This window comes from Salvelinus alpinus, chromosome 3 (genome assembly GCF_045679555.1).
Source record: "Salvelinus alpinus chromosome 3, SLU_Salpinus.1, whole genome shotgun sequence".
Taxonomy (NCBI): Eukaryota; Metazoa; Chordata; class Actinopteri; order Salmoniformes; family Salmonidae; genus Salvelinus; species Salvelinus alpinus.
This window is the reverse complement of record NC_092088.1, coordinates 21,178,919-21,204,178: the sequence shown is the minus strand read 5'-3', so window position 1 is coordinate 21,204,178 and position 25,260 is coordinate 21,178,919. Positions and strand designations below refer to the sequence as shown.

Sequence of the window (25,260 nt, the reverse complement as noted above, 5' to 3'; positions counted from 1 at the left end):
AGCTCGTCTGGAGGTTTGTTAACACAGTGTCTAAAGAAGGGTCAGATGTATACAGAATGGTGTCGTCGGCGTAGAGATAAATCAGAGAATCACCCGCAGCAAGAGCGACATCATTGATATACAGTGGGGAGAACAAGTATTTGATACACTGACGATTTTGCAGGTTTTCCTACTTACAAAGCATGTAGAGGTCTGTAATTTTTATCATAGGTACACTTCAACTGTGAGAGAAGGAATCTAAAACAAAAATCCAGAAAATCACATTGTATGATTTTTAAGTAATTCATTTGCATTTTATTGCATGACATAAGTATTTGATACATCAGAAAAGCAGAACTTAATATTTGGTACAGAAACCTTAGTTTGTAATTACAGAGATCATACGTTTCCTGTAGTTCTTGACCAGGTTTGCACACACTGCAGCAGGGATTTTGGCCCACTCCTCCATACAGACCTTCTCCAGATCCTTCAGGTTTCGGGGCTGTCGCTGGGCAATACAGACTTTCGGCTCCCTCCAAAGATTTTCTATTGGGTTCAGGTCTGGAGACTGGCTAGGCCACTCCAGGACCTTGAGATGCTTCTTACGGAGCCACTCCTTAGTTGCCCTGGCTGTGTGTTTCGGGTCGTTGTCATGCTGGAAGACCCAGCCACGACCCATCTTCAATGCTCTTACTGAGGGAAGGAGGTTGTTGGTCAAGATCTCGCGATACATGGCCCCGTCCATCCTCCCCTCAATACGGTGCAGTCGTCCTGTCCCCTTTGCAGAAAAGCATCCCCAAAGAATGATGTTTCCACCTCCATGCTTCACGGTTGGGATGGTGTTCTTGGGGTTGTACTCATCCTTCTATTCCTCCAAACACGGCGAGTGGAGTTTAGAGCAAAAAGCTCTATTTTTGTCTCATCAGACCACATGACCTTCTCCCATTCCTCCTCTGGATCATCCAGATGGTCATTGGCAAACTTCAGACGGGCCTGGACATGCGCTGGCTTGAGCAGGGGGACCTTGCGTGCGCTGCAGGATTTTAATCCATGACGGCGTAGTGTGTTACTAATGGTTTTCTTTGAGACTGTGGTCCCAGCTCTCTTCAGGTCATTGACCAGGTCCTGCCGTGTAGTTCTGGGCTGATCCCTCACATTCCTCATGATCATTGATGCCCCACGAGGTGAGATCTTGCATGGAGCCCCAGACCGAGGGTGATTGACCGTCATCTTGAACTTCTTCCATTTTCTAATAATTGTGCCAACAGTTGTTGCCTTCTCACCAAGCTGCTTGCCTATTGTCCTGTAGCCCATCCCAGCCTTGTACAGGTCTACAATTTATCCCTGATGTCCTTACACAGCTCTCTGGTCTTGGCCATTGTGGAGAGGTTGGAGTCTGTTTGATTGAGTGTGTGGACAGGTGTCTTTTATACAGGTAACGAGTTCAAACAGGTGCAGTTAATACAGGTAATGAGTGGAGAACAGGAGGGATTCTTAAAGAAAAACTAACAGGTCTGTGAGAGCCGGAATTCTTACTGGTTGGTAGGTGATCAAATACTTATGTCATGCAATAAAATGCAAATTAATTACTTAAAAATCATACAATGTGATTTTCTGGATTTTTGTTTTAGATTCCGTCTCTCACAGTTGAAGTGTACCTATGATAAAAATGACAGACCTCTACATGCTTTGTAAGTAGGAAAACCTGCAAAATCGGCAGTGTATCAAATACTTGTTCTCCCCACTGTATACAGAGAAAAGAGTCGGCCTGAGAATTGAACCCTGTGGCACCCCATAGAGACTGCCAGAGGTCCGGACAACAGGCCCTCCGATTTGAAACACTGAACTCTATCAGAGAAGTAGTTGGTGAACCAGGCGAGGCAGTCATTTGAGAAGCCAAGGCTATTGAGTCTGCCGATAAGAATGCGGTGATTGACAGAGTTGAAAGCCTTGGCCAGGTCGATGAATACGGCTGCACAGTACTGTCTTTTATCGATAGCGGTTATGATATCGTTTAGGACCTTGAGCGTGGCTGAGGTGCACCCATGGCCAGCTCGGGAAACCAGATTGCATAGCGGAGAAGGTACGGTGGGATTCGAAATGGTCGGTGATCTGTTTGTTAACTTGGCTTTCGAAGACTTTAGAAAGGCAGGGCAGGATAGATATAGGTCTGTCACAGTTTGGGTCTAGAATGTCTCCCCCTTTGAAGAGGGGTATGACCGCAGCAGCTTTCCAATCTTTAGGGATCTCAGGCGATACGAAAAGAAGTTGAACAGGCTAAGTAGGTTCCTTGATAATATGTGTGAGATTGAGGGCATCTAGCTTAGATTGAAGGACGGCTGGGGTGTTAAGCATATCCCAGTTTAGGTCACCTAACTGTACGAACTCTGAAGATAGATGGGGGCAATCAATTAACATATGGTGTCCAGGGCACAGCTGGGGGCTGAGGGGGGTCTATAACAAGCGGCAACAGTGAGAGACTTATTTCTGGAAAGGTGGATTTTTAAAAGTAGAAGCTCGAACTGTTTGGGCACAGACCTGGATAGCATGACAGAACTCTGCAGGCTCTCTGCAGTAGATTGCATCTCCGCCCCCTTTGGCAGTTCTATCTTGACGGAAAATGTTGTAGTTGGGGATGGACATTTCTGCATTTTAAGTGGTCTTCCTAAGCCAGGATTCAGACACGGCTAGGACATCAGGGTTGGCGGAGTGTGCTAAAGCAGTGAATAAAACAAACTTAGGGAGGAGGCTTCTGATGTTAACATGCATGAAACCAAGGCTTTTACGGTTACAGAAGTCAACAAATTAGAGCTTCTGGGAAATAGGTGTGGTACTGGGGGCTACAGCTTCTGGGGGCTAACCTCTACATCACCAGAGGAACAGAGGAGGAGTAGTATTTTAAAACATAAGACGAGACCTATACAGTATAATTTGGTACGTTTCAATTATCAGCTCCATCAAATCCTGTTTAAAGTCTAATTGGCATTAAAGTCATTGTACACCACCAGACTAAGATAAACTAATTGACCTGCACATCTGTTCCCCAGTGGCTCAGAAGGCTGCTTTTTACAGGGTAGTATTTCACTCAGTGGACCACAAGAGGGAGACAAGCGTCAGCCCAGCACTCGTTTCTCTATCTGACTCAACACTCTGCCCCCAGTGATGTCACTGGCAGCCAATGGGAGTCAATGGAGTTGGTGTCTTGCTGCGCTGGCATGGGTGTTGGAGGGAGGGAGGGAGGGAGGGAGGGAGGGAGGGAGGGAGGGAGGGAGGGAAAAGACAGAATCATAACAAGAGGAACAGATGGAGAGGAGGGGAGGCACAAGGTGAAGATAGAGGACCTATCACTAACAACCAGGTTGTTTTACCCTCAACTTCCTAGACTGTGTTATGTGTCATCACCTTAGCTGTTTCTCTATGGGAGGGTTCCCCAATTGGCAGCCAGTTGATTTTATTTGCCCCACAAAGTTTTCTTGTTTGACATAAAAGACTGTAAATACACCAGCAAATCAGCTGGAAATCTGTTCCAAAGTATTCTCACGCATAATAGAGATACATACACTCAACAGCCAGTTTATTAGGTACACCCACCCTGTTCATGAAGATTGATTGCTCCTTCAGACAGTGAATCACGTGGCTGTGGCTTGCTATATAAAGCAGACAGACAGGCATCGAGGCATTCAGTTACTGTTCGATTGAACATTAGAACGGGCAAAACAAGTGACTTAAGCGACTTTGAGCGTGGTATGATCGTCAATGCAAAGCGCACCGGATCCAGTATCTCAGAAATGGCTGCCCTCCTGGGCTTTTCGTGCATCACAGTGTCTAGGCTAGGGTTTACAGAGAATGGTGCGACAAACAAAAAAACATCCAGCCGGCGGCAGTCCTGTGGGTGAAAACAGCTCATTGATGAAAGAGGTCGAAGTAGAATGGCAAGAATCGTGCAAGCTAACAGGCGGGCCACAAAAAGACAAATAATTACGCAGAACGGCATCTCGGAACGCACAACTAGTTGATCCTTGTAACGGATAGGCTATTGCAGTAGAACGACCACACCGGGTTCCACTCCTAAATTTCTATCAGCGTGTTAAATGTGCAACCAGAGCGGAAAACAACTCTAGACCACCTTTACTCCACACACAGAGACGCATACAAAGCTACAAACCTGACTCAGTTACACCAGCTCTATCAGGAGGAATGGGACAAAATTCCCCCAACTTATTGTGGGAAGGTTGTGGAAGGCTACCCGAAACGTTTGACCCAAGTTAAACAATTTAAAGACAATGCTACCAAATACTAGTTGAATGTATGTAACCGTCTGACCCACTGGGAATGTGATGAAAGAAATAAAAGCTGAAATAATTCTCTACTATTATTCTGACATTTCACATTCTTAAAATAAAGTGGTGATCCTAACTGACCTAAGACAGGGAATTTGTACTAGCATTAAATGTCAGGAATTGTGAAAAACTGAGTTTAAATGTATTTGGCTAAGGTGTATGTAAACTTCCGACTTCAACTGTACATATTACCTCAATTACCTTGACTAACCGGTGCCCCCGCACATTGACTCTGTACCGGTACTCCCTGTATATAGTCTCGCTATTGTTATTTTACTGCTGCTCTTTAATTACTTATTTCTTATTCTTATTCTTTAAACTGCATTGTTGGTTAGGGGCTTATAAGTAAGCATTTCACTGTTAGGTCTGCACCTGTTGTATTCGGCGCATGTGACAAATAACATTTTGTTTTATTTGGTGTGTGCTAGTGTACACTGTCCCCATAGACTCCAGTGGAGAAGATTTGGTATTTTATTAGGATCCCCATTAGCTGTTGCAAAAGCAGCAGCTACTCTTCCTGGGTTCCACACAAAACAGGAAACATGACGTAACACAGAACATTAATAGACAAGAACGGCTCAAGGACAGAACTACATACATTAAACAATTTTAAAAAAAGCAGAGAATGAGTGAATGGGAGAGAAAGGTAGTTAAGAATGTTACATGATTGTGTGCATGTGGATGTCTTTTTCCGTAGAGTAGTTATGCTATCAGCCACGATCTGGGTAGACATAGTAAAAATGCTTGACTCTCATTGTTATCAGGAGGGGGGAAAAAACTCTAAGGCTACTTTTAAAAGTGGTATTTATTGCAAAAGCATACGTGAAAATGCTCTAAGGCTCATCCCTGGTGCATTGGAGGGATACATTTTTAGTTTCACGCTTCACGTCCCATACTCGACAAGCAGCTCTGCTCGAAAACTTTAGACATGTTCACGGCTGCCAGGTTCAGTGGGCACAGACTCTGTAGACTTGAAAGACCTCGGGCAGTTTTTTAACATTACAGTTTTTGTTGTAGATCTTCTCAAGTGAGTGTGAGAATTGTGATGTGTGACAGAGGGAGTGGGGGGGATGTGTGACAGAGGGAGTGGGGGGGATGTGTGACAGAGGGAGTGGGGGGGATGTGTAACAGAGGGAGTGTGGGGATGTGTGACAGAGGGAGTGTGGGGGGTGTGTAACAGAGGGAGTGGGGGGGATGTGTAACAGAGGGAGTGGGGGGATGTGTAACAGAGGGAGTGGGGGGGGGGGGTGTGACAGAGGGAGTGGGGGGGTGTGTGACAGAGGGAGTGGGGGGGATGTGTGACAGAGGGAGTGGGGGGGATGTGTGACAGAGGGAGTGGGGGGGATGTGTGACAGAGGGAGTGGGGGGGATGTGTGACAGAGGGAGTGGGGGGATGTGTAACAGAGGGAGTGGGGGGGGGGTATGACAGAGGGAGTGGGGGGGATGTGTGACAGAGGGAGTGGGGGGGATGTGTGACAGAGGGAGTGGGGGGATGTGTAACAGAGGGAGTGGGGGGGGGGTATGACAGAGGGAGTGGGGGGGTGTGTGACAGAGGGAGTGGGGGGGTGTGTGACAGAGGGAGTGGGGCGGATGTGTGACAGAGGGAGTGGGGGGGATGTGTGACAGAGGGAGTGGGGGGGATGTGTGACAGAGGGAGTGGGGGGGATGTGTGACAGAGGGAGTGGGGGGGATGTGTGACAGAGGGAGTGGGGGGGATGTGTGACAGAGGGAGTGGGGGGGATGTGTATGACAGAGGGAGTGTGGGGGTGTGTGACAGAGGGAGTGGGGGGGATGTGTGACAGAGGGAGTGGGGGGATGTGTGACAGAGGGAGTGGGGGGATGTGTGACAGAGGGAGTGGGGGGGATGTGTGACAGAGGGAGTGTGGGGGATGTGTGACAGAGGGAGTGGGGGGGATGTGTGACAGAGGGAGTGGGGGGGATGTGTGACAGAGGGAGTGTGGGGATGTGTGACAGAGGGAGTGTGGGGATGTGTGACAGAGGGAGTGGGGGGATGTGTGACAGAGGGAGTGTGGGGATGTGTGACAGAAGGAGTGGGGGGGGGTGTGACAGGGGGAGTGGGTTGATGTGTGACAGAGGGAGTGTGGGGATGTGTGACAGGGGGAGTGGGGGGGATGTGTGACAGAGGGAGTGGGGGGATGTGTGACAGGGGGAGTGGGGAGGATGTGTGACAGAGGGAGTGGGGAGGATGTGTGACAGAGGGAGTGGGGAGGATGTGTGACAGAGGGAGTGGGGGGGATGTGTGACAGAGGGAGTGGGGGGGATGTGTGACAGAGGGAGTGTGGGGATGTGTAACAGAGGGAGTGGGGGGGATGTGTGACAGAGGGAGTGTGGGGATGTGTGACAGAAGGAGTGGGGGGGGGGGTGTGACAGAGGGAGTGGGGGGGATGTGTGACAGAGGGAGTGGGGGGGATGTGTGACAGAGGGAGTGGGGGGGATGTGTGACAGAGGGAGTGTGGGGATGTGTAACAGAGGGAGTGGGGGGGATGTGTGACAGAGGGAGTGTGGGGGATGTGTGACAGAGGGAGTGGGGGGGATGTGTAACAGAGGGAGTGGGGGGGATGTGTGACAGAGGGAGTGGGGGGGATGTGTGACAGAGGGAGTGGGGGGATGTGTGACAGAGGGAGTGTGGGGATGTGTGACAGAGGGAGTGGTTGATGTACAGAGGGAGTGGGGGATGTGTATAAAGATGAGGGAGACAGAGAGCTTGTCAGAGATGGAGGAGAGAGAGGGGGGTGAGAAAGGCTATTGAGTGAGGGAATGAGGGATGTGAGAGGGTGGGTGTAAGAAAGAGGGAGAGAGCGAGAGAAGCAGTGCTATAATAGTGGATTAGACTGTTATAAGATCTGCACTGTCTGTCAGCACTAATGTTGTCACCCTATTTTTTATGAAGAAGACCTAGAGCTGCTAGACACCAAGCTTCTCTCTGTTCTCCTGGCTGACTGTCACCCCGTAAACACTCTGACACTGTTACACCCCTTGGCAAAGACCTCACACTCCAGATCAGAGAGAAAGTGGAAACGAAGAAGCGTCTTGATCAGTGGCGGAGTCTTCAGGCGCATTTTGGCTTTTAAAGCTCTTCCAGACCTAGAGACTTGTTATGTTGTCTAATGAAAATATCCCTTTTTAAATATCCCTGTTATTGGTTTTCAGTCTTGTCAGGGCTGTTTATGTATGAATCAAGGGGTGGTTGGAGCTGGGTTGTTAACTTCTCTGGGATATGTGGCACGGTAGCATCCCACTTGGCCAAAAGCCAGAAAAATGTAGCGCGCCAAATTCAAATATATTACTATAAAAATCAATCTTTCATGAAATCACACATGAAAGACACCAAATTAAAGCTACACATTTTGTGAATCCAGCCAACATGTCTGATTTCAAAAAGGATTTACGGCGAAAGCACACCAAACGATTATGTTAGCTCAGTACATAGCCACAGAAAAACACAGCCATTTTCTCAGCCAAAGATAGTAGTCACAAAAAGCAGAAATAGAGATAAAATGAATCACTAACCTTTGATGATCTTCATCAGATGACACCCATAGAACATCATGTCACACAATACATTTATGTTTTGTTCGATAATGTGCATATTTATATCCACAAATCTCGGTTTACATTGGCGCCATGTTCAGAAATGCCTCCAAAATATCCGGAGAAATTGCAGAGAGCCACGTCAAATAACAGAAATACTCATCATAAACTTTTATGAAAGATACATGTTTTACATAGAATTAAAGATACACTTGTTCTTAATGCAACCGCTGTGTCAGATTTCAAAAAAACTTTACGGAAAAAGCACACCATGCAATAATCTGAGACGGTGCTCAGATATAACAACATTTCTCCGCCATGTTGGAGTCAACAGAAATACGAAATTACATCATAAATATTCCCTTACCTTTGATCTTCATCAGAATGCACTCCCAGGAATCCTCGTTCCACAATAAATTGTTGTTTTGTTCGATAATGTCCATTACTTATGTCTAAGTAGCTACTTTTGCTAGCATGTTTAGTGCACGTCCAACCGCTCGCGCAGATGCAGGCGAACTCGGACGAAAACTTCGAAAAATTATATAACAGGTCGAATAAACTGGTCAAACTAAGTAGAGAATCAATCTTCAGGATGTTGTTATCATAACTATCCAATAACGTTCCAACCGGAGAATTCCTTTGTGTCTCTAGAAGTTATGGAAAGCAAGACGATATCGTTTGGAACGAGCGTGACCAGGAACTGGCATTCTGCCAGACCAATGACGGAAACACCACCCATCCGGGCTCAACATCACAGTAGAGGCTTCATTCTACGTTCTACAGACTGTTGACATCTATTGGAAGGCGTAGGAAGTGCAAACAGATCCATATCTTACAGGGAAATGAATAGGCGATGAGTTGAACATCGACCAGCCTCAGAATTCTCACTTCCTGTTTGGATTTTTTCTCAGGTTTTTGCCTGCCATATGAGTTCTGTTATACTCACAGACATCATTCAAACAGTTTTAGAAACTTCAGAGTGTTTTATATCCAATAGTAATAATAATATGCATATATTAGCATATGGGACAGCGTAGGAGGCAGTTCACTATGGGCACGCAATTCATCCAAAAGTGAAAATGCTGCCCCTCGCTTAGATAAAACTACTGGATGTAATTGATATAATGGGACTATGATGGGCCAGGACGTTTAGGTGGATGTTTTTTTGCCTCTGTAGTGTGATCACGGCATCCCTCTTTGTGGTGTGCCAGGAGTGGTTACTTCCTCTTTGTGGTGTGCGAGGAGTGGTTACTTCCTCTTTGTGGTGTGCGAGGAGTGGTTACTTCCTCTTTGTGGTGTGCGAGGAGTGGTTACTTCCTCTTTGTGGTGTGCCAGGAGTGGTTACTTCCTCTTTGTGGTGTGCCAGGAGTGGTTACTTCCTCTTTGTGGTGTGCCAGGAGTGGTTACTTCCTCTTTGTGGTGTGCCAGGAGTGGTTACTTCCTCTTTGTGGTGTGCCAGGAGTGGTTACTTCCTCTTTGTGGTGTGCCAGGAGTGGTTACTTCCTCTTTGTGGTGTGCCAGGAGTGGTTACTTCCTCTTTGTGGTGTGCCAGGAGTGGTTACTTACTGACAACTGTATAATAGAACTTTGAAGACGTTTTAAACGTACTGCAGTTGTTCTAGCTATATAAAGTTTTGGGAAACTCTTCCCTGCTTCTACTTGTACTTGGTGATGTCGATACTCAGCTTGGCTGATGTGGTACACAGCGAGGGACAGCTGTGACACGCTGGTCTGGACAGGAGTCTGTTGTTAGTGCAGTATTCGCGAAGAAGGGGGTTGATATTCCAACAGTTGTATTGGAAGGGGGCGGCGCTCTGGGGCTCTGTGTGTCGCTGTCCATGTGGGTGTTTAAGTGAGAAAGACACAGAGGAGACCCAATCAGTAAAAAAGCACCGCCCCTTGATTATGAACACATCGTGCCGACAACGTCAAAATAGCCTTTCAGGACTCTGAAGTAACGAGGGCTTCAAGTTAGGTGTCAGCCAGACTAGTTGATACCATACTCAAATTTTGTATCTCCCAATTTGCTCTCCGCCTTCTCTTGTGCACTTTGTGAGGTCGTACCCCTGAAATACCATGTCTTTATATATATGCTAGGAATTCATTATTTTTAGGAGCTACTTTTCTACATCACTAAGGTATTAACATGGTCCACACACTCCAACACAGTCGCACGACAACACCTCTTCCCCTATCATGAGGATGAAAAGATTTGTCATGATCCTCAAAAGGTTCTACAGCTGCACCATTGAGAGCATCTTCACTGGCTGCATCACCGCTTGGTATGGCAACTGCCGGTGTTTGAGGCCCTAAAGATTGTGTCTCAAACCACCCACGTCATAGACTGTTCTCTCAGCTACCGCACGGCAAGCGGTACCGATGCCGCTTGCCGAAGTCTGGAACCAACAGGACCCTGAACAGCTTCTGCCATAAGATGGCTAAATAGTTCAACAAGTAGCTACCCCGACTATCTGCATTTGACTCCCTTTTGTGCTAACTATTTTGACTCATCACATACGTTGCTGCTACTGCTCATTATCTATTATGTTGCCTAGTCACTTTTACCTCAATTACCTCAATTACCACATTGACTCAGTACTGGTACCCCGTGTATATAGCCAAGTTATCGTTACCAATTGTGTATTTATTATTTTTGTATGTTTCTCTCTGCATTGTTGGGAATGGCCGTAAGTAAGCATTTCACTGTTCGTCTACACCTGTTGTTTACGAAGCATGTGACAAATCCTATTTTATTTGACACACACACTACCTCTCCCTCCTCTCCCTCATCCCCCTCCTCCCCCTCCTCCCCCCCTTTCTCTTCTATCCACCTTCTGATCCTGCTCTTTGCCGTCTCTGTTCAGATGCAGCAGGATGCTGTGTGTGTGTGTGTGTGTGTGTGTGTGTGTGTGTGTGTGTGTGTGTGTGTGTGTGTGTGTGTGTGTGTGTGTGTGTGTGTGTGTGTGTGTGTGTGTGTGTGTGTGTGTGTGCAGAGGCAGCGGCAGGCCGTCGTTAAGTGATTACCCTAGCATACACCATGTGATGCTAATAGCAATGTCCTGCTGTTCATGGGCTCTAGTTTGTTTACAACACAAGCACTGGAGAGGCAGGAAGGAATGATGTCTAGAGTGCTCTCATTCACGTCTGGGAGACAGCGAGAAAGCTTCGCAAGTTCTCCGGTTCCAACGCGATGTCTTTTTACCTCTCAATGCATCATACTCTTGATATCACGTTTGAACTAGTCCTAGAAGTGGGTGCCTAGTTTATCCACTGAGGGTCCAAAACATTATGAACACCTGCTCCTTCCATGACATAGACTGACCAGGTGAATCCAGTTGAAAGCTATGATCCCTTATTGATGTCACCTGTTAAATCCACTTCAATCAGAGGATGAGACAGGTTAAAGATGGATTTTTAAGCCTTGAGACATGTATTGTGTACGTGTGCCATTCAGAGGTTGCACCGGCTTGTGTCAAGTACCGCAACGCTGCTGGGTTTTTCACGCTCAACAGTTTCCCGTGTGTATCGAGAATGGTCCACCACCCAAAGGACATCCAGCCAACTTGACACAACCGTGGGAAGCATTGGAGTCAACATGGGCCAGCATGGGCCAGCATCCCTGTGGAACACTTGTGACACCTTATAGAGTACATTTCCTGACGAATTGAGGCTGTTCTGAGGGCAAAATGGTATTGCTACTCAATATTGGGAAGGGGTTCCTAATGTTTGGTGTAGTCAGTGTATGTCTGTTTCTGTTTTTATAAAGTAATCATCTGCAGTCTAGAGAGGTTATGTAGTGAGAGAGTAAATACCATGACAGCTGCAGCGAGTGCAGTGGGCGTGAAACCGCACCGTCCATCTCCCTGTGTCCTGATTGGCTCCTGTGGTGAGTGATTGACCGGTTTGGAGCCAGTCAGTCGGCTCGCCTGGCGTGTTTACCCGACAGGTGCCAGCTTAGTCAGCGGGCGGGCGAGTGAGGCGCAGGTGGTGAACAGGGTGGAGGTGGCAGAGGAGAGGAGAGATGCTGGAGGGAGGGCGAGATTTGGGCAGGAGGACGAGGGACAGCAGGTGTTGGGGTGATCAGGCGGGGTCTCTGCCATAAAGCTGTTCACCCGTTTACACACCAGGCTATCGCCTTATTGTGATTACAAATGCATGAGGCCAGTTTCGCTGAGTTGTACAGATATGAATGGCCTACATGCTCACGTACTGTTTCAATCCGAGAACGTTCGGTGCTTTTGTGTACAGGTGCAGCGTCGTTCTCCGGGGAATGAATGTGGAACTAAAAGACGCAAAAGGCAAGGGAACTTATGCCAATGATTACAGTCTTTGTACACATGACTGTGTAAATAGGCACAGTATACTTGTTCAGCACCTGTTTTGGATCCACCTGATGTGTTATATGTTCTATGTGTCCTATATCTACCTGTGAAGAACCCAATACCCCCCCCCCCCCTGCTCATAACACTACCTCCGTCTTCTCTCTCCTTTCTGTTCCAGTCATTTGAATGTGTTCTGCTGTATCCCCTCTCGCTTCAGGCGTATTTCTTTCTCGCTCTGTCTCCCCTCACACCCGCTTTGTTCCACCTCTCGTATCTCTGTCCTTTTCTCACCCCCTTTACTTTCCATCGTTTTGTCCCCCTCTCTCTTTATTTTCTACCTCTCTCTAAACCTTCTGTTGTATCTCCCTTGCACGGTATCCCCCCCTCTTTCTCATCTGATATACAGTAGGCGTTAGGCTAGAGAGAGAGAGAGAGAGAGAGAGAGAGAGAGAGAGAGAGGTTGTAATAGTATAGCTGGCAGTGTGCGTGGAGGGGGACTTATTGTGATAGATGAGGACAAGGTGGCTTCCAGCAGCCTCCGTCTGTCTGTCTGGCTAGATGGCTGTATGTCCAGCTGCCAGGTTGGCTGGCTGGCGGTACTGGCCTGTATAGAGCACGGGGCCCTTCATGGATCAATTCCCTATCACCGCTCCACTGAAGTATTTCTGCTATGGATAATATGTTACATTTTCAACGCTTTGAATAGGAATTTGAATGCGGTCACACAGCGATGTGTATACTTTCCTCCACAGTTTGCTGCCTGTGAGTTGTTCTCTCGTTAACAACATCCTCACTCCCATCTGCAGGGACTTTCTCTTCTTCCTTTGGTGTGTGTGAGCTCTCCGCTCGATGACTCAGGCACTCGTGCTCTCTATACTCTCTCTGCTCGATAACTCAGGCTCTCTATTCTCTCTCTGCTCGATGACTCAGGATCTCTATTCTCTCTCCGCTCGATAACTCAGGCTCTCTATTCTCTCTCTGCTCGATGACTCAGGATCTCTATTCTCTCTCCGCTCGATGACTCAGGCACTCAGGCTCTCTATTCTCTCTCCGCTCGATGACTCAGGATCTCTATTCTCTCTCCGCTCGATGACTCAGGCTCTCTATTCTCTCTCCGCTCGATGACTCAGGCACCCAGGCTCTCTATTCTCTCTCTGCTCGATGACTCAGGCTCTCTATTCTCTCTCCGCTCGATGACTCAGGCACTCAGGCTCTCTATTCTCTCTCCGCTCGGTGACTCAGGCACTCAGGCTCTCTATTCTCTTTCTGCTCGATCACTCAGGCTCTCTATTCTCTCTCTATTCTCTCTCTGCTCGATGACTCAGGCTCTCTATTCTCTCTCCGCTCGGTGACTCAGGCACTCAGGCTCTCTATTCTCTCTCTGCTCGATGACTCAGGCTCTCTATTCTCTCTCTGCTCGATGACTCAGGCACTCAGGCTCTCTATTCTCTCTCCGCTCGGTGACTCAGGCACTCAGGCTCTCTATTCTCTCTCTATTCTCTCTCTGCTCGATGACTCAGGCTCTCTATTCTCTCTCCGCTCGGTGACTCAGGCACTCAGGCTCTCTATTCTCTCTCTGCTCGATCACTCAGGCTCTCTATTCTCTCTCTATTCTCTCTCTGCTCGATGACTCAGGCTCTCTATTATCTCTCCGCTCGGTGACTCAGGCACCCAGGCTCTCTATTCTCTCTCTGCTCCATCACTCAGGCTCTCTATTCTCTCTCTATTCTCTCTCTGCTGGATGACTCAGGCTCTCTATTCTCTCTCCGCTCGGTGACTCAGGCACTCAGGCCCTCTTCTCTCTCTGCTCGATCACTCAGGCTCTCTATTCTCTCTCCCCTCGATGACTCAGGCTCTCTTCTCTCTCTGCTCGATCACTCAGGCTCTCTATTCTCTCTCTGCTCGATCACTCAGGCTCTCCATTCTCTCTCTGCTCGATCACTCAGGCTCTCTATTCTCTCTCCGCTCGATCACTCAGGCACACTCTCTCTCTCTCTCTCTGTGTGAGATAATATGTTACATAGGGGTTGATATTATTTTTGAATGACTACTCCTTCCTCTGTCCTCCATGCATACAACATATGTAAGGTTCCTCAGTCAAGTATTGAATTCAATCACAGATTCAACTACAAAGACCTGGGAGCTTTTCGAAAGCCTCATGAAGGAGGGCAGTGATTGGTAGATGGGTAACAATAACAAATCAGACATTGAATATCTCTTTAAGCATAGTTATGCTGTGGATGATGTATTAAACCACCCAGACACAACAAAGATACAGGAGAGGGAGAGGAATTAACCTTTCAGCAGGACAATAACCTCCAACAAAAGGCCAAATCTACACTAGTTGCTTACTAAGAAGACAGTGAATGTTCCTGAGTGGCCAAGTTACAGTTTTGAATTAAATCTGCTTGAAAATCTATGGCAAGACTTGAAAATGGCTGTTTAGCTATGATCCCCAACACTTTGACAGAGCTTGAAGAAATTTGAAAATAATAATGGTAAAATAGCTAAGCTTAGAGACTCACCCAAGAAGACTCCCAGCTTTAATCGCTGCCAAAGCTGTTCCTAATATGTATTGACTCAGAGGGTTAAACACTTATCTAATCAAGGTATATTAGTGTTTGATTTTTCAATACAAAAAAAACAATATGAGAGTATTTTGTGTAGATTGTTGATAAAAATGACAATTAAATCCATTTTAATCCCACTTTGTAACACAATAAAAATGTAAAGAAATCCAAGGGGGGTGAATACTTATGAAACCCACTGTATAATGCTACTCCCACCATGCCACAGGGCTGTCTAGGGCGTCCTCTCCCTGTCACCAGACACACTAGCTACTCTACAGTAGCACACCAATATAGCACTGACGCAGTCACACACATCAACACACAGATGTACAAACATGGATGGATGGATGTATATATAGACGCAAACAGGTACGCGCACACATACAGTCAGGTATACACACATGCTCATTACAGAGTTTGCAGAGGACTGCGGCAGACCTCTGCATTTCCTGTCACGCTACGTTTCTCTCCTCACTGCACTCCACCACTGGCCTACATACAGCCATCCACATGAGTTCCTGCGGCACCACTGGCCTACATACAGCCATCCACATGAGTTCCTGCAGCACCACTGGCCTACATACAGCCATCCACATGAGTTCCTGCGGAACCACTGGCCTACATACAGCCATCCACATGAGTTCCTGCAGCACCACTGGCCTACATACACTCATCCACATGAGTTCCTGCAGCACCACTGGCCTACATACAGCCATCCACATGAGTTCCTGCGGCACCACTGGCCTACATACACTCATCCACATGAGTTCCTGCAGCACCACTGGCCTACATACAGCCATCCACATGAGTTCCTGCAGCACCACTGGCCTACATACAGCCATCCACATGAGTTCCTGCAGCACCACTGGCCTACATACAGTCATCCACATGAGTTCCTGCAGCACCACTGGCCTACATACAGCCATCCACATGAGTTCCTGCGGCACCACTGGCCTACATACAGCCATCCACATGAGTTCCTGCAGCACCACTGGCCTACATACAGCCATCCACATGAGTTCCTGCAGCACCACTGGCCTACATACAGCCATCCACATGAGTTCCTGCAGCACCACTGGCCTACATACACTCATCCACATGAGTTCCTGCAGCACCACTGGCCTACATACAGCCATCCACATGAGTTCCTGCAGCACCACTGGCCTACATACAGCCATCCACATGAGTTCCTGCAGCACCACTGGCCTACATACAGCTCATCCACATGAGTTCCTGCAGCACCACTGGCCTACATACAGCCATCCACATGAGTTCCTGCAGCACCACTGGCCTACATACAGCCATCCACATGAGTTCCTGCAGTCACCACTGGCCTACATACAGCCATCCACATGAGTTCCTGCAGCACCACTGGCCTACATACAGCCATCCACATGAGTTCCTGCAGCACCACTGGCCTACATACAGCCATCCACATGAGTTCCTGCGTCACCACTGGCCTACATACAGCCATCCACATGAGTTCCTGCAGCACCACTGGCCTACATACAGCCATCCACATGAGTTCCTGCAGCACCACTGGCCTACATACAGCCATCCACATGAGTTCCTGCAGCACCACTGGCCTACATACAGTCATCCACATGAGTTCCTGCGGCACCACTGGCCTACATACAGTCATCCACATGAGTTCCTGCAGCACCACTGGCCTACATACAGTCATCCACATGAGTTCCTGCGGCACCACTGGCCTACATACAGTCATCCACATGAGTTCCTGTGGCACCACTGGCCTACATACAGTCATCCACATGAGTTCCTGCGTCACCACTGGCCTACATACAGTCATCCACATGAGTTCCTGCGGCACCACTGGCCTACATACAGTCATCCACATGAGTTCCTGCGGCACCACTGGCCTACATACAGTCATCCACATGAGTTCCTGCGGCACCACTGGCCTACATACAGCCATCCACATGAGTTCCTGCGGCACCACTGGCCTACATACAGCCATCCACATGAGTTCCTGCGGCACCACTGGCCTACATACAGCCATCCACATGAGTTCCTGCAGCACCACACACAGCTCATTCATATTTCATGTGCACAGATTTCCTCTCTCTCTCATCTGGGGATGCTGCTTCTGTTCCTCTCTAATGGTATATGTTATATCTGGGGATGCTGCTTCTGTTTCTCTCTAATGGTATATGTTATATCTGGGGATGCTGCTTCTGTCCCTCTCTAATGGTATACACTGTGTTATATCTGGGGATGCTGCTTCTGTCCCTCTCTAATGGTATACACTATGTTATATCTGGGGATGCTGCTTCCTCTCTAATGGTATATGTTATATCTGGGGATGCTGCTTTCTCTCTAATGGTATATGTTATATCTGGGGATGCTGCTTCCTCTCTAATGGTATATGTTATATCTGGGGATGCTGCTTCCTCTCTAATGGTGTATGTTATATCTGGGGATGCTGCTTCTGTTCCTCTCTAATGGTATACACTATGTTATATCTGGGGATGCTGCTTCCTCTCTAATGGTATATGTTATATCTGGGGAAGCTGCTTCTGTTCCTCTCTAATGGTATACACTATGTTATATCTGGGGAAGCTGCTTCTGTTCCTCTCTAATGGTATATGTTATATCTGGGGATGCTGCTTCCTCTCTAATGGTATATGTTATATCTGGGGATGCTGCTTCTGTTCCTCTCTAATGGTATACACTATGTTATATCTGGGGAAGCTGCTTCTGTTCCTCTCTAATGGTATACACTATGTTATATCTGGGGAAGCTGCTTCTGTTCCTCTCTAATGGTATATGTTATATCTGGGGATGCTGCTTCCTCTCTAATGGTATATGTTATATCTGGGGAAGCTGCTTCTGTTCCTCTCTAATGGTATACACTATGTTATATCTGGGGAAGCTGCTTCTGTTCCTCTCTAATGGTATATGTTATATCTGGGGATGCTGCTTCCTCTCTAATGGTATATGTTATATCTAGGGAAGCTGCTTCTGTTCCTCTCTAATGGTATACACTATGTTATATCTGGGGATGCTGCTTCTGTTCCTCTCTAATGGTATATGTTATATCTAGGGAAGCTGCTTCTGTTCCTCTCTAATGGTATATGTTATATCTGGGGATGCTGCTTCCTCTCTAATGGTATATGTTATATCTGGGGATGCTGCTTCCTCTCTAATGGTATATGTTATATCTAGGGAAGCTGCTTCTGTTCCTCTCTAATGGTATACACTATGTTATATCTGGGGAGGCAACTTTCCAGTAAAGAACAACTGAGCGTAGCACATATGAAAACAGATATCCTTGATATTAGAGTAAATTGCCCCATCTTTTTATCTCCTCTGCATGGGAGCTATTAGGTTACTAGTCCCGACTTCCCCCGGTTTGTGTTACTCAATTTCTCTCTCTTTCTCCCTCTTTCTCTGTCTCTTTATCTCTCTCCATCCTCAGCTCTCCCCGACAGACAAGAGTTTGGAGTTTGACAGAGATTTCCGTGTCCGGCACTATGCAGGGAATGTCGTGTAAGTAACCGTTGCGGTGGTGTACTGTATGGAACACTCTCGGCTAAAAGTCACTGTGGCGACAGTAGTGAGTTCATTGCACTTCACTATGTTCTCTTAATACCCTAATCAGTACAACAGCGTGAGATCATCAAACACTATCAACCAAATCACAAGCTTTGTATGCTACAGTGTGCCAACCATCCTCAGTGCCTGCATGCCTGTCCAGCCCAGCAGCTCTAGCTAACTCCCCATAGTTAACATATTATATGGCTTTAAAGATGAGACCATTATAATAACCATGGACTCTGCCTCCTGCAGCGTAGCCTAATTGGTTCAGGGAGCACTCAAATTTGAGACTCCCTGCATCCCAAATGGCACCCTATTCCCTAGATAGTGCACTATCTTTGACCAGGGCCCATACTATAGGTCTCTGGTCAATGGGTTCTGGCCAAAAGGAGTGCACTATATAGGGAATAGGGTGCTATTTGAGATGCAGGCTGATACTGTAGAGTAAGGGGTGTAATGGGCCAGTTTCCCCTGGGTCTTACTGAGTACCACAGATGGCTCCTACTCTTCCACTGTCTCAGACAGGAAACAGAGGATTTGTTCTGTAATTATTCTGTGATTCATCCATTTTAATCGTTTCTGAGTAGGGTTTAGGAGACGCTGTTGTCATTTGTATGCACCGTCTTCGGTGATGCAAGTTTTAAGACGGTCTTAGTGTCAGAAAAAGATGATCAAGAGGTTTGTGTATGTGTGTGTATGTGTGTGTATGTGTGTGTGTGTGTGTGTGTGTGTGTGTGTGTGTGTGTGTGTGTGTGTGTGTGTGTGTGTGTGTGTGTGTGTGTGTGTGTGTGGTGTGTGTGTGTGTGCACTTTTGTATTTACACAGGTACTCTGTGGTTAGCTTCATCGACAAGAACAAGGACACTCTCTTCCAGGACTTCAAAAGGCTACTGTACAACAGGTGAGACTTAACACACACCTGCTATCCCCTCTCCTCTCCCCCTATTCCTCTCACGTGACACCGCAGTAGCCTTCAAAAACCAGAACAACAGCACCTACAATGATGAACTGATAAACAATCTTCTCTCTCTGTTCCTCTCCTCCTCTATCTCTCTTTCTCTCTCTCCGTAGCTCCAACCCAGTGCTGAAGGTGATGTGGCCGGAGGGCAAGCTGAGGATAACTGAGGTCACCAAACGACCCCTAACGGCCGCCACCCTCTTTAAGAACTCCATGATCGCATTGGTGGAGAACCTGGCTTGCAAGGTGAAGGGCGCGGCCACCGCCGGGAAACTATTTCATTGGCCAACAACTTCCAATTTTCTGTTTGTACTACTGACTTGGCTGGTGTGTGTGTGCGTGTGCGTGCGTGTGTATTTCAACGTCTAAAGTGGTTTTCTTTCCTCAGCTCCTCTCCTCCAAAATTACACAAATGTGAACTCACAGGATAGGTGAAAAAACATGTTGGGTATCCTATAGGAATTAGCTTTCCCGTTTCCCGTTCTTCCACATCAGTGTAGATAATAGATAGGAGACCAGGAGGTAAAGCCATGTTACACTATTGACTTGTTGTCAGTGTTCTGTGCCACTTTCTGACGAACCCCATAGGAGCCAATGATGTGTCCCCTTACTGTGGCGTGTGTGTGCCTGTAGGAGCCCTACTACGTGCGCTGCATCAAGCCCAACGACGTCAAGTCGCCCCTGCTGTTCGAGCACGAGCGTTGTCGCCACCAGGTCGAGTACCTAGGCCTACTGGAGAACGTCCGTGTGCGCCGCGCCGGATTCGCCAACCGTCAGGAGTACGCCCGCTTCCTCCAGAGGTACGAGCTTCCACCCCGTCTCCCGTGTAGAAGTAGAATCAGGGCCGTATTCAAAAAGCTTCTCAGTCTAGTGCTGATTTAGGATCAAGTCTCTCCTGTCCATGTAATCTTATTCATGATGATCAGTACTCTTACTGTCAGAGTGAGTGCAAAAGTGCAAAAGATACATGATGATGTGTGTGATTTCATTACAAGATGTTCTTACGGGACCTGTGTTATAACTGGGCTGGAACAAGAGCCTGAACAAGATGCCCACCCCTGCATAAGATCATTGGCTAAGGGCAACGTCATCCTCCCTACCTACCTCATCCTTATCTTGTTACTTCCTGCTGTCCGGTATTACGGTGTTGTTTAGCCAATGTCCCAGACAATTGATTTGATACTTCCCCACCAACACAATGTTCCTGTGCCCTTGACTAGGAACAGCCTTGTAACACAGTGGATGTATTTAATGAATTTCCTTTTCATCGAATTCAGTCGACGCACTGCAATTCAGTCGGGAAAACAAGCTCCGTGATGAGTTGTATTGAGACTATGACCCTCACTACTTCCTGCCTCTGTTTTCAATCCATTCACCAGTATAGACTGAACATTCCCAACCGTTTGTCTCTACCATGATACTATGATATTATTTTATGTACAGCAGTTCTCCTACTAACACCAACTCGTGAATAAACCGGGCTTGAGTTTGATCAAGCAGAATCCAGTCAGTACTGGACTAAGTCGTAGAGATCTGTGCAGAGGAGAGAGGAGGATGGGCTTTGCATCATCACATCACCTTGTGTCTCCCTTCCGGAGCTAGATTGGGCGCTAGGCGACAGCAGTGATGTCACTGAGGTGGCAGCAAGTCTCTCACATCAGATGAGATGTTGCATAATAAATTCGGACACTTTCCTCTAAAAGTGTGTTATCTGGGAAACAGAAACAGGTTTATATTCTGTGCAAAAGTAGGATTTTTATAGGATTTATTTTGGACTCTTGGCAGTCAAGACTGACCAAATGTTTAATTTGGATTTGGTCCAAACTGCACTGTCGCACACAAGCTCCAAATGGTCCCAAACAGATGCAAACACAAACACACATACAAACACACACACACTCTCTTAACTGCTAATCCCTTTCCCTAATTCATTCACAGCTGTCTCGTTCTCCCACTGCCCTGCCCTTCCTCGGTCAAATTATACTAAATAAAAATATAAATGCAACATTAAACAATTTCAACGATTTTACTGAGTTACAGTTCATATAAGGAAATAAGTAAATTCTAATAAAGGAATTAGGCCCTGATCTATGTATTTCAAATGACTGGGCAGGGGCGCAGCCATGAGGCCTGGGAGGGCCTCACCCATTTGGGAGCAAGGCCCAGCCAATCAGAATTAGTTTTTCTCCACAAAAGGGCTTTATTACAGACAGAAATACACAGTTTATCAGCTGTCCGGGTGGCTGGTCTCAGAAGGTCCCGCAGGTGAAGAAGCCGGATGTGGAGGTCCTGGGCTGGCGTGGTTACACGTGGTCTGCGTTTGTGAGGCTGGTTGGGCGTACTGCCAAATTCTCTAAAACAACTTTGGAGGTGGCTTATGGTAGAGAAATTAACATTAATTTCTCCGGCAACAGCTATGGTGGACATTCCTGCAGTCAACATGCCAATTGCACGCTCCCTCAACTTGAGACATCTGTGGCATTGTGTTCTGTGACAAACTGCACATTTTAGAGTGGCCTTTTATTGTCCCCAGCACAAGGTGCACCTGTGTAATGATCATGATGTTTAATCAGCTTCTTGATACACCACACCTGTCAGGTGGATGGATTATCTTGGCAAATGAGAAATACTCACTAACAGGGATGTCAACAAATTTGTACACACAATTTGAGAGAAATAATATTTTTTGTGCGTCTGGAACATTTCTGGGATCTTTCATTTCAGCTTATGAAACATGGGACCAACACTTTACATGTTGCGTTTTATAATTTTGTTCAGTATAGATTAAGTAATAGCTGTGATAGTTAACAGTGATTATTTTGCATAACGCACTTCTCCTCTAACTATCCCGCTCCTCGAACTATCATTTCATTCACTGATGAATTTGGTATTTCATCATGCAGTAAAATGCCAGTGAAATAACTCATGTACGAAATGTTTTGTCAGGCCTGCTGACCTCTCTTGACAGTCAAATAATATCTTATCACAGTGTCCTGTAAAGTTACAAATCATTCTGTATTTTGCTGGGCAGTTTTTCTGTGGTTCAGGTTTCATAAAAGAAGCAAACACCATTAGGAATTTAAGTCCTAGTCATTTAGCTGATGCTTTTGTCCAAAGTGACATACATTTAACACACTGTATACTGTGTTTATGACCCATGCAGGAATTAAACCAATAAATGGCATTGTACACCCCATGCTCTGACCACTGAGCAATCAGAACCACTCTGGTTTGCGATCGTGCTAAAGTATTTTGATGTCCACTAATATTGGACTCCTTTCCCCTCGGCCTCCATTCCACCCCTTCAGGTACAAGATGATCTCGGAGTTCACGTGGCCCAATCACGACCTCCCATCGGAAAAAGAGGCGGTAAAGAAGCTGTTGCAGAGCTGCGGCTTCGAGCAGGACGTGGCGTACGGCAAGACCAAGGTGTTCATTCGCACACCGCGCACCCTCTTCTGCCTGGAGGAGCAGAGGACCGAAATGGTTGGGAGAATCGTTCTCTTCCTTCAGAAGGTCAGTGTCAATCTCGTCACATTTGACCTTTGGCCTGGTCTCCATGGCAACGGCCCTAGGTCGAGTGTAAACATTGTATAGGTGTTACCTCTACAGGTACATTTATTATTATAAATGAATACAAATACGTTTTAAGACAAAAATACGCCACAAATTCAATAGCGGACACTTTAATATTCAATATCACATTGTCAGGGAGCCTGATTGTTGGTCAAAGCTACCTAAAATCCAGTGACCTCATTTTCTTGTGTCCTCATTTAAATTCACTCTCCTTCCTTCTCATGTGAGTAACAAACTCCCGAGACTGGAACGACTCAGCACTTGATATGCCACTGCTGCTAGACGCCGAGATATTTTCAGAGCCGAAAATAATGTTGTATTATTATAGCGTTGGCTTCCTCTCTCTTCCTCTCTGGGTTTCATCTGCCCACGCAAACCCAGCTCAGTAAATTATCTGGAGGAGAGAAGAGGGGTCCACACATCCGCACGGCTTCTGGGAAGCCGCTAGCAACTCCTGCACACTAAAAGAACAAGCAAACTTTGAAAACAGAACCTAATGTTCCCTATACTCCTATTCAACCTTTATCAGCGACTCCCTCTCTTAGTTGGAATATATCACCACAGCTCCTGAGATGCTGAAACCCACATGTATCAATATAAACCATTAGCTAATGTACTGTAGCTGTAGGGGAAATCCATTTAGTACGAGACCCTTTTATCATATTGACAGTTGTTATGATGTTGATACAGACCGGAGTGTAATCCGTTATTGCTTTATTACAGCCAATTCTCCATAAATGTTCTCTGTTATGTGATTGGATTTGGGGACATGGATGTTGGATTTTCTATGTGCTTTCCTCCGTTGATTGGTTGGTAAAGAAAGTCATGTGGTTGTGCTGTGCATGAGAATACACCTCAGGTAAGAACGGTAGCAACTCTGATGTGATGATAGCGTGTGTCATACCACGTGCCATACACACCCACTAAGACAGCCTAGGACTGTACAAGGCTTCTGTATAGATGGGGGGGGGGATGTTTTTTTTGTTTGTAGAATGTTGTGCTGTCAATTTGCTGTTAAATTTAGCTGAGCATCTCTAAAGGTAATGCCTTCTCTGTACAGAGCTCCAAAACGTCCATTTCTCAGCATCTGTCTGTTCTATTTCGTGTTTCCTTTTCCCAGTTTGGGATTTGAACGCCTATTTTGGGAGCCATCTATATGTTTGGTGTTGACAGAATCAAGATTGACGGCTATACTTTTACCTAGCCTGTTATTGCTACTCAAATCCCTAGGAGTTCATTCCTTCACGTTCTAAACTTTGATTCAGTCAGCTCTCTCGGAGGACTGTGCTGCGTTCTAACTGCTCGCAGACATCAAAGGCTTAAACCAACCAAATGGCTTCAATCTGGGATCGATTGTTTGACCTCTGTATTGATCTACAAGGACCTGGTTGTGCTGCCCAACAGACGAGCTCGCCTCGTGCTCCTGTTTTCCTACCTCAAAGGATGTTGTCACTTTGATAACCAAGTACAAACACCAGAGAATTCCCAGCATTCTACCAAAACAAACATCACACAAAAGAGAGGTTTAGGGTGGAAGGAATCGGGTAGGGGCTCTGCCAGACAATAAGAACAGAAGTTCTTTGTCAATGGACATTGCTCACACCTACGCAGGTACACACACACACACACACACACACACACACACACACACACACACACACACACACACACACACACACACACACACACACACACACACACACACACACACCCCCACCCTCCAGAAATAAGCAAAATAGACTGCTATTTTACTCTATTTGTACCCTGTCCCCTACACACACAGCTCATCCTCTGTGCGACGCAATCCCCTTATCAGCAGCTGGCACACCAATGTGCCTTATGCCAATGGGCCCCACCATGCCAGGGGTGGCAGAACCCATGCCAGTATCTCAAGCGCTCTTCCCCTCCCCCCATACGAGCCTCCTTCCCCAGACAACCACAAGTGCTTGTCAGTGACTGCACTCCACATAAGAAGAGAGGGGTCCTATATATAGAACCCGAGAATTAGGTACGAGGTGCCCTTCTCCATGCCTGGTTCTGGAGTACACAATGCACCTTTCTCCTTACCACCCCGTCATCCCCTCGTTACAGCCACCTACGTGAGCGCCCCTCATCCCCTGAAGAGGGTGGGGGAAGAGAGAGAGAGAGGGACTCTCTCCCAGTCTCATTTCATGCTACCTTTCGCTCCGTCGTTCCTCGGGTTCCGCCCTGTTCTCCCGAGCCCCCGTCTAAGCCGTTCCACTCCGGCTCTCCTCTGCTCCCCAAGCCAGCGGATAGAACCCTGGCTCCGCTGAATCCACCGTCACGGCTATCAACTCTGCCCTCCCCGCTGACTGACTGAGTGCACTACATCCCACTATCAATGGCCTGTATCTGCTCCACTGCCCACTCCCTAGTGTGGACTGT

At 47.0% G+C, this 25,260-nt stretch overlaps 1 protein-coding gene across 1 annotated transcript in view; it reads left to right on the top strand.

Moving 5' to 3' along the window:
• The window catches only part of LOC139570237 (unconventional myosin-Id-like), a 120,583-nt gene that overhangs the window by 52,095 nt on the left and 43,228 nt on the right, over positions 1-25,260 (top strand). Inside the window, exons 12-16 of the mRNA XM_071391943.1 lie at positions 18,203-18,273; positions 19,147-19,221; positions 19,392-19,524; positions 19,912-20,078; positions 22,587-22,794. Coding sequence (XP_071248044.1) covers positions 18,203-18,273; positions 19,147-19,221; positions 19,392-19,524; positions 19,912-20,078; positions 22,587-22,794 — 654 coding nt within the window. The remainder of the gene's footprint in view (positions 1-18,202; positions 18,274-19,146; positions 19,222-19,391; positions 19,525-19,911; positions 20,079-22,586; positions 22,795-25,260) is intronic.